This window comes from Pipra filicauda, unplaced genomic scaffold (genome assembly GCF_003945595.2).
Source record: "Pipra filicauda isolate LSUMZ 115617 unplaced genomic scaffold, ASM394559v2 scaffold25_size4600443_pilon, whole genome shotgun sequence".
Classification (NCBI taxonomy): Eukaryota; Metazoa; Chordata; class Aves; order Passeriformes; family Pipridae; genus Pipra; species Pipra filicauda.
The window spans coordinates 2,383,298-2,400,530 of record NW_024104376.1 but is presented as its reverse complement, the minus strand read 5'-3'; the positions used below and the strand labels follow the sequence as shown (position 1 = coordinate 2,400,530).

The following is a 17,233-nucleotide window of genomic DNA, read 5'->3' as shown; positions in this document are numbered from 1 at the left end:
CCCTTCTCACACACACGTGCGCAAAATTTGTCTCTTCCCCCAGTAATTTCCAATAAGTGATTGTTACCCTGATCATCAAGAGACTTAACCAGGCACCAAATTCAAGAAAAGAAAAGAAAAAAGTCCTTACACATACATGCAAATTAAAGCACACTCATATTTCCTGATCAATTAGGATTGAACAAAACTCATTAACCAGAGATACACAACAGAAATAATCTACATATATCGTAACTTTTTATTTAAGTAAGCTGAGGATGTGTATTTGGCTCAGGACTTTTTATCCTTGACTTTAAAGAGACTGACTGCAAATAATATAAAAAAATAGAAAATGTAAAATTAATCGATATTTTCAAAATTGTCACAAATTTTGAAAACACTTGTATAAATTCTGCAAACTTTGTGTACCCTTAAAGGGGCATCATTTAGTTACCATATATAATGATATTTGAAACTATTAGTACTTTACCCTAAAGTTTAAACATAGACATATTCATGATGGGTGTAATTTCAAGAGGGTATCAAAAGTGATCATGGTTAGAAAAATATACATACTTTTGCTTCTGGAAAAGAACAGGTCATATTCATCAAATAAAATATTAAATAAAGTCTCTCCACAGATTTTTTTCACAGTCCAAGATAAAATGTGTTTATACACAGCTTATGCAATCTGCCATTTTCAAGATAGAGTCACAGTTTCACCAGTACAGAAGAACAAAATCTGTTACTGTTTTCCAGACTGTTGGCTGCACCCGTGTGCGATTGTTTAGGCAAGCCAGGAGTGGAGCCATCCCCAAGTCAATCACAGAAAAGGCAAAGTAAAATGCAGATGCACAAGAACAAAGGAAAGCACACTGATAATGAGAACATTGAGAGGAATAGTGACCAACAGGAATAGATATGAACTCTTTAGTAGCATGCAGCAATTCCTACAGGAAAAATAATCCCACCACACTCCAAGTATTAAAAGGACACTTTCATGGTACTTCTAATTAATTTTTAGAAGTAATATTAAAGATTACTGTCTACTGGAAATAGCCTGGACTGAATTTGTTTCAGTGGATAAAGTTTGTTGCTGTGCTTCAGTTTGTGGCAGTGTTAAACTTCAGTTGCATACGCTCCAAGCAAAACAAATCCAAACTCCCAAGGTTTTAAAAGGAAGTGAGATAGGAAGAAATTTCCAAAAAACATGTGCTTTCAGTACCTGAGTGCACTGCAGTAGCCAACACAGCTATGGTTTGATTATTACTTGTTTAAATGAATTCCAGTGTAAAGAATGAATTCAGAAGAGCAACATGGTACTGGCAACAGTGACTGAAGTTAAAGATCTGGTGACACATCAAAATCTGACATCCTTTACAATGTCCTTTTAAGTGCCAACAGGCTAGTATCTTACCTGCAACTGAAACAGAACAGAGGCAAATCCTAACAAAATAACCCAGTTCAAGAATGTTACAATACTTCACAGTAATAAAGAAACAGTCTACAGAACTACTGAACAGAAAAAGCATGAGGATAATAGCAGCATATGGTTTACAGTTCTCACTTCTCAGTTTATTAATATTAGTGGTGCACTCAGCAATGGGTAAAGCAAGGAAAGAAATTCTGTCAAAACTGGCAATTATCTACCACGTGTCAACACTTAATTATGGTCTTTGTAAACAGCTAACTCCTTTTTGAACTTAAATTGCAAAGAAAAGAATATTTACATATAATATATATGTATATAACCACAAAACCAAAATTAAGTTAAATCCTTATCAAGGAAATTGCATTTTGAAGAGAAGAAAACATAATACAATATTAAATAGTACACGTCCAAAGATTTTGAAGGCATTGTGATTTCCTTGTTTTCTTCCTCCAGTCATTTTCCCCTGGATTTTAGTAGACTAAATACTTCATTTCAGAGTAAATAAGTGGAAATATTATAGAGCAGCTCCGGTAAAGAACAGCTCCACTACTGAAAACTGCTCGAGGTGTGGTGATCCAGGATTCTGACTTAAAGCAAAAATAAACGGCATATAAAGCCACAGCAAAGAAGTGGCCAATCAGTACCATTGGTTTAGGAGATAACCTGCATTAAAAAAAAAAAAAAATAAAACAGGTAAATAAACAGAGTCAGAAAGCACTGACAAATTTCCATTTTACAAATACAGATCTCCACTCAAGATAACACACCCCCTTCTGATTTAGGCAGCTCTGGTCCTGCCATCTCAACTAAAAATTACAAACTTGGTTCTCTTGCAGCTGCTCCACACTCCGTGGTCCCTTCTACAGCACAGCCAACACAGCCTGCTGCTTTCCCTTTTCCAGTACTCTGTGTCTGCCTTTATTATCCCTTGGAAGAATATTCTCAACAGGCTCTTCAGTTTCAGCTCTCATTCCAAAAGGAGAAACATAAAAAGCACACATTCTCACATGTTCAGAGTAGTATGATTTACTGTGCATTCATTAGTTTCTGAGGGGTCATTCAAATACCTTCATAGCTAGAGATTTCCCTGTTCCTTACAACCTTTCATGAGAGGCCTCACCCTTCACTATTCTCAACTTGTCAAGTAGGGAATGTCTCCAGCAGCTGCTCTGTTGCTCTGGACCCCTCCACCTCATTCAAACTCCTGTGCTACCTACACTAACTTCTCTTCAGCTTTTGGTGGCCTTCTTTACACAGAAAGAAAGGAAAAAAAAAGTCAGCATTTAAAGACAGTTTCTAATAAGGTTCCAACCCTTAGTATAATCTTAACTATACAGGCTGATGTGGGTCATTCTCCCTGTGCAGATCTCATAGGGGCTCACGGTGCTCAGCCCCCTTCACATTAGCTACTGACAGCACAGTGAACTTACACAGAGAGCAATCCAACAGGACCTGAGACACATTCTCCTCCAAGTCTGAAGTAATGGAAACAGGCTCTCTTTAGCTGATGCAAGGAATCTACAAAATGAATTAAAATGACTCAATAAATATATTCAACACATACAAGAAAATTTTTCTGCCGACACAACATTAAATCCAGGACTTTGGTAGCTGTTGTTCTGTTCAATTCAGCTGGATTTTGAGATGGTTTTATTTAAGGAAAGGATATCCTTACAGAATATCTACATATTTTTGCATTAACTGACACAAGAAAAAGTGCTTCCTACTTTTTTCTTTGATTGTGGGGTTTTTCTTCGGTTTTGTTTTGTGGTTTGGTTTTTTTTTTTAATACTAACTTCAGACTTGTCTTCACATTCCTAAAACTCAGTTTACATCACAACAGAACTAAACCATTAGGCAGAGAACATGAGCTAACTTATTAAAATCCTTTGATTAATATATTTTTAATATATATCAATATACATACATATTTATATATTCATATACACACACAAACACATGGATGCATGGTCAAACACATCCCTTCCCCAGGCATATTTATTTATCAAGTTGTAATTAGTCAGAGGTTATCGTTAAAATATATTTACCATCTCTGGCAGCAAAGAGTTCATAAAGTGCCTGGGCAAGAACATTCACTACAAAAGAATGAGATTTTTTTCTTGACCAGTAAAATGTTCTTTTTGCCTGAAAAATGGAAAAACAAAAACAAAGTCAGTAAAATCGAAGAGCATTCAAAAGATTTCCAAAGAGGTGGCAAAAGTCATGCTCATGGAAATGCAGAGTGGATTTAGTAATGTGCTAGATCAGTTTAAAGTGAAGTCATTAAGGAATTTTGGAAACTTGTTGAAGTTTGGAAACTTGGAACCAGTTTAGGCTCCTCTTACACCAAATATAGGGGCAAAAAAAAGGTAGTTCCAGAGCATGCATCCTAGAGTAGGTGGCTGGGGTAGGTTGGAACTTGAAGGGTAACACTCACCTAGTTCTCTCAGTTGACTGATAATAAGTAGGAAATAAATGGAAGTCTGAGGTGACTAGCTAAGTATCTGCATTTGGTCAGGTAAGTCCTGAACTGTCCTGACATTCAGGGTCCCTGTAAGTGCTTCTCAATTTTCAAATACACTTTTTTAATCACCTGTTTGTAGTCTATAATTATACTATCTGTAATTTAGCCAAGACAATATCTCTAACCCAAACAAAAGCAGTAAACAAATAAATAAGAGCTCTTATTATCTACTCATGAGAATTGTGAGTTTAAATCTCACTGAAAAAATAAACCTTGCATGAACACTGATGGTGCTGATCCTGGGAAAGAAGGATGTCTTCTGACTTACTACTGTGAGATTAATTCAGTGGGCAAGAGGCTCGTGGAGCACTGAGATGTGTCTTGAAAGACTTGGTACACAAGCTCATTATTCTCTAAGTTCCACTCGCACAAGTGTAATGGTCCAAACCCACCACATTTAGGACCAATCTGGATACAAATACACCACTAAGACTGGATATATTACCAAAGCATTTTGACTGGACACAGCACACCAGTCTCCTTAAGTAAAATACGGCAGGTCTGTAAGCACAGGTTGGAAACTGCTTTTTGCCACACAGCCACAGCACTCCCAAAGCACAGCTCCCCTGCTGAATCCCTGGTTGCTAATTATTCTATCCAAACCTTTGAAAACTGCTTTGAAAACTTACTTGCCCGAGTTGCAGAAAACTTACAAGTGTGTCACTGAATTGCAGCAAAAGCTGCCTAAAATCCAAAATAAAGAATCACCTTAAGAACATCAGAATCTTCATAAAGGTCTGGAATATCCTGGAGCAAACTTCTCCATATTTTAACATCATTTAAAATAACACTCATTCCTCCACCAGTTAGAGGGTGTCTTATATTATATGCATCTCCTAAAAGAAGAACACCTAGGTAGAAGAGAAAAAACAATGGGATACTGCATGGCCATTACAGAATCTTAGAACTCAAGCCCTCAATTAAAAAAAAAAAAAAATCAAAATAAAATTAAAAAAAAAAAAATCAAAAAAAAAAAAAAAAAATCAAACATACTAAGAATTCATTCCCACCAGAAAATAAGATGAATAACACTAGCAATTAAAAAAGAAAAAACAAAGTAAAAAACCAAAAAGTATGTCTTTAAATTAACAGGCTTAAAAGTGTTTTAAGATGATCAAGGTCAAGCTATTTTTTTCCCCACAGGTATACATGTACATGTGTCAAAAAGCACAGACACATACACTCTTAATTTCCCTTTTTTTTTTTAATGAAGTTTTCTTATAAGTTTTCTGTATAAGCTTGAGCAACTGAGTAAATTAAACATAGAGATAAAAGAGGCATTGATTTAAAGTCTGGCATCGATACAAACATTCCAGTTAAAACTAGAACACACCTTTCTTGTTTACAGCTGAAGGAGGCAAGAAGCTGGCTGGCATAGTCCTCAAACGGTCATTCTGAACTGCTATTAAGAATGGTTCCTTTAAATGATCTGCAATAACCAAATATTTTAGTTACAGTACTTAGAGACTAAGTCAAAAATAACTTGTACATAACCTATTTTAATCTCTCCTTAGAGAGCTAATCCTTCTGGATTGCCAACCTCACCTATGTGAGCTGAATAAACTGCGTGATGTGGAAGTGAGGAAGGGTTATGGTTACCGGACCAGTAACTGTGCACATGGAAAAGCCTACACAGTTCAATGGATTCAATGAAATGTGTCTTTTTGGGGGCATATTTAAAACTGTGACAATTATCTAGAAATCTTTCTAGACTCACCAGGCAGTTGTGGATGAATGTTCTCAATCATGTATTCTTTTAAATTTTTGGGCATTTCCCCTCGAATATCAACAAGGACCCGAGTCTCAGTTGAAGAAATCTTATAGATTAGCACTGGACTTGTCTTAGCTAAAACAAGTTCAGCATAATTAGCTTTAAACTGTGGTGAATCCTTAAAAAGGAAAGAAGAGGGAAAAAGATTAAGACTGATTAATGACAGGATACTAAATGTCAGACATACAAAATAATTTTCTAAAATACTTTAAAATAAAATTCTGTATCATGTTAAATTTCTGTTATTTGTCTCTTAAATTAAGTGTTTTCAAAAAGAAAGTTCTGAACTTCAGTGTAGCAACAATTCTTTTGCCAATACATTTTAATATTTACTAGAATATATACTACTTTATACATTTAATTTGAATACCTCATCAACATTTAATGCATGCCATTGAAAACCTGTAATACAATCAATGTAGTAGTTTTTGGTAAGATCATTCTGTTTTCTTTTCATAAAGAAAGTGGTGGGAGGGAAAGAAATGCACTAGTCTGAACACAACTACATGGAGACATCAATGGAGGAAGAACCATGGGGTCCTACCTAGTGAGGTCTTAAACAAGATTCCAAAACTAGACAAACTTGGGTGGTGCTAACTGAGTCAGGGACCCAAAAAATGCTGAAGTTCCTCCAAGTCAGTGTCCCCAGTATAGTGAAAATTCTGTTAATTTTGGTTCATTCTCCCTTAATGATTTTTGCTCCCTTAATTATTTTTTGCAGCAGCCACAGAGTGTAAGACCCAGACAGGATTTCTACCTGGGTTCTCCAATCACCCAGCTACCAACCCAGATTCCTGGTCCGAAACCAGGACACCACCTTCTCTCTGCAAGTTTATACATCCTGAAGGCAAATAGGTACCCGTTTACAAGGTACCACACACCTTCAGGCAGGAGCACAGTTTGGGTATTCTAGAGTATAAACTGTAGGTGGTTTCAGTCACAGCTGCCAGCATGATTTCCACCCCCTGAACGAATACTCTAAGTATTGTGAAAAAAGGAGTGTCACCATCTTAGGTACCAGTATCTTTCACAAACCTGTCAAAGTCCCTATATCCAGGGTAACAATTTTACAAACTGGGTTCCAGGTTTACACTGGTGCCCACTTCTGATCCAGAGCTTAGTGCTAAATAAGACATAGCACTAATAGTGCACATAGCACTGCCTTATGTAAGATGCTGAAATGTTTCTTTCTAAAAATAAATTTCTGTGAACTGGTCTAGTGAATTCAGTGCTCAGTTTAAACTAGCTATGTGGAATATCTGTACATTTTTTTAAACCTTCCCCTGTTCAACAATATGTTTAAGATTAGCACTATACTCCACTCTTAAAACCAGAAACCTAAATTTAACCACAATATCTACCTTAAAACACAAAAAACAAAGCCAAAGCTGGCTCACAGATACTTGAAAGTGTTTTAAGAGTTGAAAATATGATCTGTAACTATACCAAACATGAAGTCTGATATAGTAAGTTCAACTATCCTAGAGCTGGGATGGAGGATGCATCAACAATTTCAGAGGAAAACAAAGATCAAAATTTCCAAGCACTCCTCAAAGGGACACAGAAACTGACAGAACAGCTGGATAAATATCTAAAAGCAGAGATTTAATTGATTCTGTTGGAAAAGGTAATAAACAACAACAAATTCAGTGAAATTCAGACTCACATAAAGAAGCAGCAGCATACTGGCTTATACAGTATTATGCATAAAAGTTACCTTCAAAATGCAACCAACAAAATGGGATGAAACAGTAACTTTACTGGATACCAAGTTTTTCCTAAACTTGGAAAAAAGTCCATCAGCTACAACTGTAAGTGGTGCATGAAGTTCCTGCAGCATGAAGAAAAAATAAAGATATGACACTGTCAGTTTTGCTTCAGAACAGTGAGAAGCAACTCAAGCTCTCCTTTGCAATTGTACATTACATGTTCTACAAAACAATAAACATCTAAGAGGATCACAGACTATACTAACAACATACGTATTAAGAAATACAGTATTTTTTGCCTCCCTCTTATTCATACCTGCTTCCTCTAAAAGCTCATCTAATGATATACTCCAGCTTTTTTAGACATGCATTCAGATAACACAGTTATGGGAACAGTGTAGGAACTTGGATAAGAAAAAAAGACAAGAAAGAGGAGTAATTTCTCCCTTCGGCCTGTAATGCTCTTCAGAAGAAAAAAGAAAAAAAAGAAATTTTAAATTAAAGAACTATGCATAAGCAACTGAAGAAAACCAAACCAAAGTTTAACAAACTGATATGCAGTAACCATATAGGATTCTCTTTAAAAGACCAAGCAAGGAACTCTGAGCAGTTCCCAGTATACTTAGGAGCTATAACAAATAGTGTATATAGACAAAATACAAATGTGAGTAGATGTTCCCTTCTACCTGCAGCTTTCTCAATGTCAATATATTCAGTAATTGAACTTCAAATGACAATAGATTTACAATAAGCATTAGTCTTTGGCCTTCAGTAATCTCATATGCTTGGCAGAAGCAGCAAAATACAGTTTTCCTTCTAAGCTTTCAGGATGTAAGTAACAAGACAAAAAAGGCATGCTGTGTTTCATTAGTACTCCTAGGAAAACTTTTACTATTGGATGGAAGCATCTGGTGAGGCACTATGTGAATGGGTTACTCCGGGAGCACTTGCCTCCAGCATCAGAATGGACTCTGTCACTTCACAGAATCATAGAATATCCTGAGCTGAGAGGGACTCACAAGGATCATCAAGTCCAACTCCACTTGGTCACACAAACCGTAACATCTTTTGCTGTGTGAGGGGAAGTTGGACAAAATCAGGTGAGAGTAGATCTGAGTAAAATAATAAACGTTTTACAGTGTCTGTGCTTATACAAGTGAGCTCCTGAGTAGAGCTAACGAAACCTCTTCCCTATGGATTCCCAGATCAGATGATTGCAAGCTAATTACTCCTGCAAGTAGACCAAAGTCACCTGCCTGTATGGGTTCCCTGGTGTCTAATGAGCTGAACATTCATGCTACAATTTTTCCACAGTCAACATACTAAACCTTGAGTCTATTCAGCTGCCTGGTTTTGATAAATTTTGTAAATTGACTTTTAGCACACTGTCTAATGTAAACCTCATTTAAGAGACTAAAAATCTCTTTTTGTAGTGGACAAGAGCGATGGAGAAAACAGAAAAACGGAGACACACAACACTGATCAGCCTCCTTTCTTTATGAAAGCAGGCTAAGGAATGTAAACAGCCTTGGGTTTTATTACTCAACTAAGAGTTTCCTAGCTGTAAGAACTCACAGGTAGGGAAACATAGCTATGAAGAAATGTTTAATCAAAATTTCTTACACTAGATTTCTAAAATCAAAGGAGTTCTAAGCCAGCAAATGAAACAGCTCTTTCTAGCCACTGAACTTCAGCATTCAGAGCAAAACATGAGTTTGTTTATCTCCAGTATACAGATAGAAAACTTAAGTCCTTTATAACAACACCTATGCTCTCAGGAACTACACAGGTTAAAACACAGGTCATCCTAGTGCTGGCGAAGTAAGTCACACTTAAAATTACAGTAACAACATCCATAAATGCAAGTAGCTTAAAAACAAAATTCAAAGCAAAATATGCATTATCTTTTTCCACTGCTCAAACAAAATAAAACAAAAAACCCCTTATATGTTGCTGGATCATAAAGCCAATTGGATTTGAGAAAAAAAAAAAAAAAAAACACCAAAAAACCCCACCCTTCTCCCCCCAAAAAACATCCTCCTCTCCAAACTCCCTGTCTTTCTCACACCCATCTGTGATTCAATGGTTTATTCTATTAGAGTGGATTTCCTAATATGGTTTTGTTCATTTTATATTACATGTAAGACAGACCAATGAACAGGACTTGGAACTCCCTCCTCCTCCAGCTACCTCAAGAGGGGTCAAGGACGTTGTAACCTCTCTCTTACAGCTTCCTACTTGCAGTACTTTGCCATCAAGTGGGCTGAAATGCCATTTGCCTGAGGCGAGTCTAAAACCAGCTTGCTCTCTCATGGCTTTGGCAAGTACTTTTAAAAGGCTCTCTCACATATGGTTTTATGCTACTATTCCTTAAGTATGAAAGATATTGTTGTAATGCTCAGGGCAGGATCCTCCAGCTACTCAGGAACTTTCTCCATGTACTATGAAGGGCAGCAGGGCATAGGCAGGAGAGTCCCATCTTCCCCATCACAGCACATCTGAACACACTGCCTACATAACTTTAGGCAGCAAAGGAATTTCAAAGTCAACAAAGAAGCTTAAAAATTTGGTTTTTTTCTAGAGAATAGGCAGTATACCCACAACTTCAGCACAGAGGTTCTATCCAGACTGGGCTTTCCTAAACTTTTTAAGTTCACAGTTTCACAACATTTAGTCAGCAATTTAGCATTAGTTGATGCAAAGAAAGTTAATCAAATCAGTGATACAATTAAAATAGGCCAGAACTCTCTGTCATCCAAGAAATGACTGGACAGAGCTTTCAGTATGAAGAGGTAACTTATTTTCAGTTCCCCACTAGCTAGTGGATGTATATGTGGAAATGTAGACACACAGTCAAACCACAAATCCTAATACAATGGGTTTTTTTAACCAGGAACTCTCAAAAGATTTTAAACTCTAGACATATGAATATTGAAACAAATAATGAACTGAATTCTGTAGAGACACTGAAAACAGAAGCTGCATAACAAGTTATAAGGAGAATTCCAGGACTGTATTTACTAGAAAGTAATCTCTCTTTATTAAAGCTTTTGCTTTCTTGATAACTGCATTATTTCTGCACCAGTGCTTTGAAACACAAGTTTTAAAAAAATTACATATATAAATCAACCCTCAATTTTCTCAATAGTTTAACAAAGATCATAACAGAAAACTGTCTTACCTTAGTGTCTCCAGTTTCTTTGTCCTTGTATTGAACACCCACGACACAGTCATCTTCCTCAAGCAACTGTAACACAGTCCCCTCAATGAATTTTGTGCTGAAATGGAGGGGTTAAAACAGAAGAGGATTAATGATGCCAACATTTCAAGGCTCTAGACATGGAAGAAAAACCAAATTTTCACTAATCTTGCCTCTGCCGACACAATTTGTTTAAAACATGCAAGGAAGTGTTCTTGCCACTTTCTGAAGCCAGATTAAATGTCAAAAGGTGTTGGTTATTAATTTCAGTTCAACATTACCTTTGGTTTGATACCTGAATATTCTAAAAACTGTGTGCTTATCTTAAACACCCTGCCACTAAGCAGAATCCCCAGCTGTGCTTCAGGTGCTTCATGGCCAAGTGGGAGATGCTGAGAGGAGTTTCACATCTAATAGTGGTCAGAAATCTGGCAGCTGACTGAGTCATCCCAGTGAAGTGGTGGGAACTGCTGACAGTTTAATTCTCCAAGGAGAATTAAAGAGCAAGATCAGCAGCACCTAAATACTTTAACATGTACACTAGATAAAAGTGAGGCACCTAATTCTCAGAACAGTCCAAACTAATCTAACCTGTTTGGGATACAGATGTCTAGGTTGGTAACTCAGGAATTCAGGATACATTTGGTATTGGTTTTGGGGGATTTTTTGCTAATTATGCTTTTAAAGTTCTGCAGACACTTCTCTTTGAACGAAGCATCCCTTTCTTCTACCTCCCAACCAGAGCTCTTTCGGGTTCAGCAATTAAATCTCTGCAAACTTACATCCCTTGTTGGGTTTGAGCTGTTAGACTTGATCACAGCAGTTCAGACTTAGCAGTTCGAAATGGGACACTGTCTCTCCCTCACAAATATTCCCTATCCAGGTGATATTCCATGACTTGGAGAACTAAGTTAAAGGTCCATATGCGAATACAAGAGCTTGCTATTTCAGGCTCTCAGAAGGAACACAAACAGTTCAATTTATGTCTTTTCTACATGCCATCCAGCATGGAAATTTCAGAACAGATCATGACTGGCTTTTACAGTTGTCATTTCAGTTACCTATGTAAGTGCTCACTTCTTTTTCTGGTTCACACCCAATATAAATCAGTTTATAATTATACAGAATTAGTTTACTGTTACAAACTTATGATCCCCTACCTCTTATCCTGAAAAATTAATTTTACTCATCTGAAATCAATTCATATTGCCTAGTACTTATAAAGAGGATATATTAATCAGTAATAATTATCCTCTGTGTTTTCACAAGCTTAGAGATGAAAAACAAAACTTCATGGCATTATTAAGAGTTCTTGCTCTTTCCTCCATCTAAACACACAGTTTTCAATGCTGCAATTCAAATGGCCAACAAGCATACAAAAAACAGACATTAATGAGTGTGTAGAAAAAGAGGAAAGAATTTAATTCAAGTCACAAACATTAGTTTTTTTTAAGGTTTTGCTTCCAAGACTCTGTACAGCTACTGGAGTTTTCTGCAAGTTGAACAAACAGGTAACCAAATTTCACTGAACTTGTAGCTTCAACAAGAAGGCTTTAGTCTTCAGAGCTAGTGAACACGATTGCTATTAATTTTAACTGTACTACGGAGCTGTTAACTTTTAATGTTATTTTTAGTAATTCATATGATATAACAGATATGATAGGAGAGAGCAATTTTCCAGCTCAGAATAAAGACATGTTAGGTAAAAATATGATAATGTCATATTTCCCTTGTAAGGGGACATATGGCATTTATCATATTTTTCAGGGAAAAAATTATTTAGGTGGGAAAAAAGACAACATGAAAAAAATACCACACATAAAACAGCATCTAGAATTGTTTCAATAAAATTTTCCTTCTCACCTCTTCTATAAAGAAAAGAAAACAGTTAAGAGGAAATACCAAACACAAATTTTACTTTTCATTATGAAAAAAAAGTGTCTTCTGGATTCTGAAAAATACAAGCTAGTAACTGGGAAGAGCTACTTTCCTTTAGTGCTCCTTTTTAGTTATTTTGCCCCACTTCTTGTTGTCAAACAAAAAAGCAAACGAACATGCAACATGCATGCAAAAACTTGATTTCTGGCATCACTGACAACATCACTGGAAGATATACATGATCCTGCCCTTTGTAGGAGGGTTGGACTACACGACCTTTACAGGTCCCTTTGAACACAAACCACAATCTAAGAAATTATGCCAGATTTGCCACTCACATCTTGGCCAAAGAAGTTCTGAGCATTGTTCACCAAGAAGAGGTCACTGCTTCTGGTAAAATGCCAAACCCAAGAATCAACAGAAGAGAATCAACCCTTCAACCATGAACTGTCCCTCCACACATGCATCAGTACCTTGCCTAATATTTAAAGCCTATACTCCCTTAGTTTAAAGAGTTACTTGTCCCAAAGGGTGGTGTATATATGATATATGTGATGTATATGTAACTTATGAGCTTGTCTGCAGAAAGCAGAATGAGTAACTATAGCTGCTACTTTCTCTTACTCTTGTTCATTGCAGCCCTCCCTGATGGGACAGAGGAAAATGGTTAAGGAATCTCATGGATGCTGGGAACAGTGCTTTTGAATCTCTGGATCCTGACTGTGCTGTTCACAACGTGACTCACTTGGGCTCTGCCATGGCTGCCCTTCGGAGACCCATGATGAACTGGCCATGACGAAAAGATCTTCCACTGGCCACACGTCCATCTTCAGATGTTGGATAAGGAATCTCAACCTCTGACTTGCTCTCTAGGTCATGAATTATGTAACCATTTACCACTTGTGCATCAATACCTTCTACTGTATCTGCAAAATATAAGGCAATAGATGAGTTAAAAAAAGTCTTTAAGAAAGCTTAATTAGGTATTAAAGGTATTTCTTTACATAGGGTCCAATGTTCTTAAAACACATATTAAAAGACAAGTGTTTTCAAAACGGTAAACATTTGAATTAAGATCACTTGTGTATTTCCAACACAAGTGATCTTAATTCAAATGTAAAGCACAGACATCATTTCTTAATTTTTCCACGTAGGTGCGCTTTTACTAAAAACTTTATAGGGTGTAGTAACTGTTGTGTTACACATATATATACATTTTGAATTGCACTTACCTTCAAGACCCAAGTCTCGAAGAGCATTAAATCCTCCAGGTTGCAACAATTCTCCAACTATCCTGTCAGGTTCTTTCAGATCCCTCTCTATCACTGTCACCTTTCTTCCATCCCTTGAGAGCACTGTCGCCAAGGAAGAACCAAGGACGCCTGATCCCACAATGATAATTTCTGGATCATATTGAGGTGATAATGTTGTATTTGGAGCTGTCTCTGTGAGATTCATATCTGAGAAGTTCACTTCTTTTTTACCCTTTAGAAAACAAAGCCAACAAAGTTACACGTGCTGATGTATCTCTACCATAACCTTGTCAGAGGGCTGACTTTGAACTAGTTCTACTCTGAGCCAGGGACTGAATACCAGTAGGTGGAGAGCACCTTCCAGTTTAGTTTTGTCTGAAATTAAATCCATCATACTCTACAATGCAAAAAAAGGACAAGAAGAGGGAAAAAAAAAACAACACCCCTGCAAACAAAATCAAGACCCTTGTTTAAAACTGCCTTGCTGATCAAAGACAAATCACTAACTTAAGTGTCAGAGAGACTGAAAGTAGCTATAAAAGACAGTAAGACAAGGCAGATCCATATTCTTATTCTATAAAGTAAGACACTGATGCCTTCATGCCAGGGAACCACTCCCACATGGAGGCCTTAGCACTTTGCAAAGAAAAAGGTATCAGATTTACTGTAAAATGTATTTCTCTGGAAAACATATTTCTCTTTAATTTTACTTGTAACTAAACCTACCTACCTAAGTACCATAATAACAGCTTATGGTAATACTCAGCAGGGAAAAGGATCAGCAGAAGCAGCTACCTGGAAAACGTTATTAAGAAGTGGTCCTGAAATGAAAAGTCATCTGACAGTTAAAAGTATAAGGAAAAACATCCTTCACCTACATTTAAAACTGTTAAGAATTGACATACATCGGATTGGACATCAATGAACACATAAACTGGTACCTGAAGATGAAGACCAGCTGTGCTATAGAACCTTCCCAACAGCATCTAATCACATACACTTCAAAGTGAAAAAAAGTTGTAAGGGCAATTCCAGTGTAAAGCTGAAAGTCATTTCTCCAGCTGGCAGAAGAGAGTTCAATTCACTCTTTCAGAAATGCCTTGGTATTGCAGTGCTGACAGTGGTAAAAATACGATTGCATCAGTGAAACAAATGCCCAGAACAACACTGAAGCTAGAATTTCTAGTGGCATAGTGTCATGTTTATGTCTACAATGCAGCAAGGGAGTGCAAAACTAACTATCTGAATTCAGCTAATAGAAAAAATTGGGGTAAAGGCAGGCTTTACCAGAAAAACAAAATAAAAATCCAGAACCTTTGACTTGCAGCCAAAAACAGTTTCATGTTCTTTAGTGCAAGGGGTCAGTGCTCACATGAAAATGCCCAGAAGTACACAGGACAGTAGCCAAACAGTGCCAACCACAGATGTACTGGATATACATGTCCTGTCCATGGTCTTGGACGGCAGGACTCCAGCTAAGCTCCAGGCACCAACTGCAGCTCTCCACCATCCCACAGCAAGGCCCACGCTGGGCTCAAGAGAATAGACTGTCTGAGCTCAGGTCCTGCACCTATTGTACAAGCAACAGTTCAGCAATAATTTCCATGTAAATCTATCTGCAGTTGTCCAAACAAATGTGATTTATCCATAAATACTAGGAAGCTGATCACAGAGCCACAGAACGACTGAGGTTGAAAAGGGTCTTTGGAGGTCATCTGGTCCAAAGCCCCTGTTCAAGAAGGGTCAGAGCAGACTGGCCTGGGACATGTTTTGGATACCTCCAAGGCTGGAGACTCAGCCACCTCTCTGGGCAACACTGCAGTGCTCAGTCACTGTAAATAAAGCTTCTGGATCTTCAGAGCAAACATCTCACATTTCACTCTGTGCCCACCTCCTCTCGTCCTGTCACTAGGCATCAAAAGTCTTGGCTCTTTGCACTCTCCCTTCAGGTATTTACAAACATTGATATAGGTTTATACAGACATTAATGAAACCTCCTCAAGCCTTCTCTTTTCCAGGCTGAACAGTAGCTCAGCCTTTCCTCAAAGGAGAGATGCTCCAGTCCTTCATGTTTATAACAGACTGGAAACTGAAGACGTTTTTCTGCAAGTATAATAATCTTTTAATACAAATCTTTCTTCAAACACATTTGATTTGACTCCATAGAACCCTTGGTGTATCACTTAAGTTTCACTGTTTCTTTTGCCATCCAAAACTAACACAAAATATGACAAATCAGACACCCAGCATCTAAAGACAAACCCTCTCCACCCCTTTCTTAGCTCTTTTCCCTCACCAGGGCAGAAGGGGTCAGTGGCCAGAGGGATGAGCAGAGGGACCTTGGACCCCACGTGCCACGTCTGAATCAAACTCACCTTTCTGGATTTGGGTTGTTCAACTTGTTGAGACCCCGGGGTGGGTTTGGCCCAGAAAAATCCAACAAGCGGCAAAGCTGAGAGCACATCAGAGAGCATCCCCAGGTGTGATTTCTGCTTCTGCTGCTGCCGCGGCCCCCTGAAGTGGTACCTGTAGGACAACAGCAAGCCGAGGGAGAAAAATACCAACATGGAGAGCAGCACCTCCTTGTTAGCATAAGTCATGAGGTCTCCACACTTTTTATACACGTAGATGAAGGAGGCGATGCCCAGAAAGGTCCACATCGTGAGGGTCACTGCTCCCGGCTGTTCCTCCAAAGCTTCGCCGTCGATAGCCCAAACCGGGGCTTCGTGCAAGGGGTGAAAAAACGTATATGCAGAAACGAGACGACTTCCTTTGCAATGGAAGGGAGATCTCAATGGGAAAACTGGGAGCCCCACAAGAGGGACAAGCCCCAGGAGCTTGGACAGAGGTTCCAAAACCTCAAAAAAAAAAATTAAAAAAAAATAAAACGTCTTCTTAAGAACCCCTGAGCTCCGCGCGGCTCCTCACGGACACACGCGATGCCGGAGGAGCTGGAGCTCGTCCCGCCGCCCCAGGTCGCCGCTGCACCGTACACAACCCCGCTCAGTGCCGGAGCCCTCACGCCCGGGGTCTAGGGCGGGGCGGGGGAGGGCGGCGCACGCCCAGCGGGGCGCGGCTGATGCTCTACCTGCCCGCGTCAGGGCGCCCCGCAGCCGCCTCACGGGGGGAAGATGCGGCGCTGCCCGGCCCGGTTCCCGCGGCCGGCGGCGCCCACGCCAGGAGCGGGGAGGATCGGGAGTGCAGGGGGACGGGGGTGCGCGGCGGGACAGCCCCGCGGGAAAGGCGGCCCCCCCGCCATGCTAATGAGCAACGGCCGCCACCGCCCCGCGGGCACCGCGCGCCCGGGCCGCAGCCGCGCCGGCCAATCGGCGGCGCTATGCCGACATGGCGCTATGGCCGCCGGCCAATCGGAGCGCGGCGAAGGCGGGGCTTAGGCCCGCCGGGCGATGTGACGCGCGGAGGGCGGGGCGGCGTTACCGTGGTGACGAGATGAGGGGCGGGGCCATCACGACCCTCTCTGAGGGGCG

At 39.1% G+C, this 17,233-nt stretch overlaps 1 protein-coding gene across 2 annotated transcripts; it reads right to left on the bottom strand.

The window, feature by feature from the left end:
- Positions 1–215: 215 nt before the first annotated feature.
- On the bottom strand, positions 216–16,985 carry SQLE (squalene epoxidase). Of its 2 annotated transcripts, none has more exons than XM_027726982.2 (11): positions 16,121–16,985; positions 13,725–13,977; positions 13,238–13,418; positions 10,597–10,693; positions 7,424–7,537; positions 5,653–5,824; positions 5,269–5,364; positions 4,644–4,786; positions 3,460–3,556; positions 2,842–2,929; positions 216–2,074 (listed from the first exon to the last, which is right to left on the bottom strand). In XM_027726982.2, exons 1-11 carry the CDS (start codon positions 16,403–16,405, stop codon positions 1,882–1,884), a joined length of 1,719 nt encoding a protein of 572 aa, XP_027582783.1. In that variant the 5' UTR covers positions 16,406–16,985; the 3' UTR covers positions 216–1,881. The 2 variants fall into 2 exon arrangements, with proteins under 2 accessions (XP_027582783.1, XP_027582784.1); XM_027726983.2 differs by lacking the exon at positions 16,121–16,985 and adding an exon at positions 14,476–14,566.
- Positions 16,986–17,233: the final 248 nt, after the last annotated feature.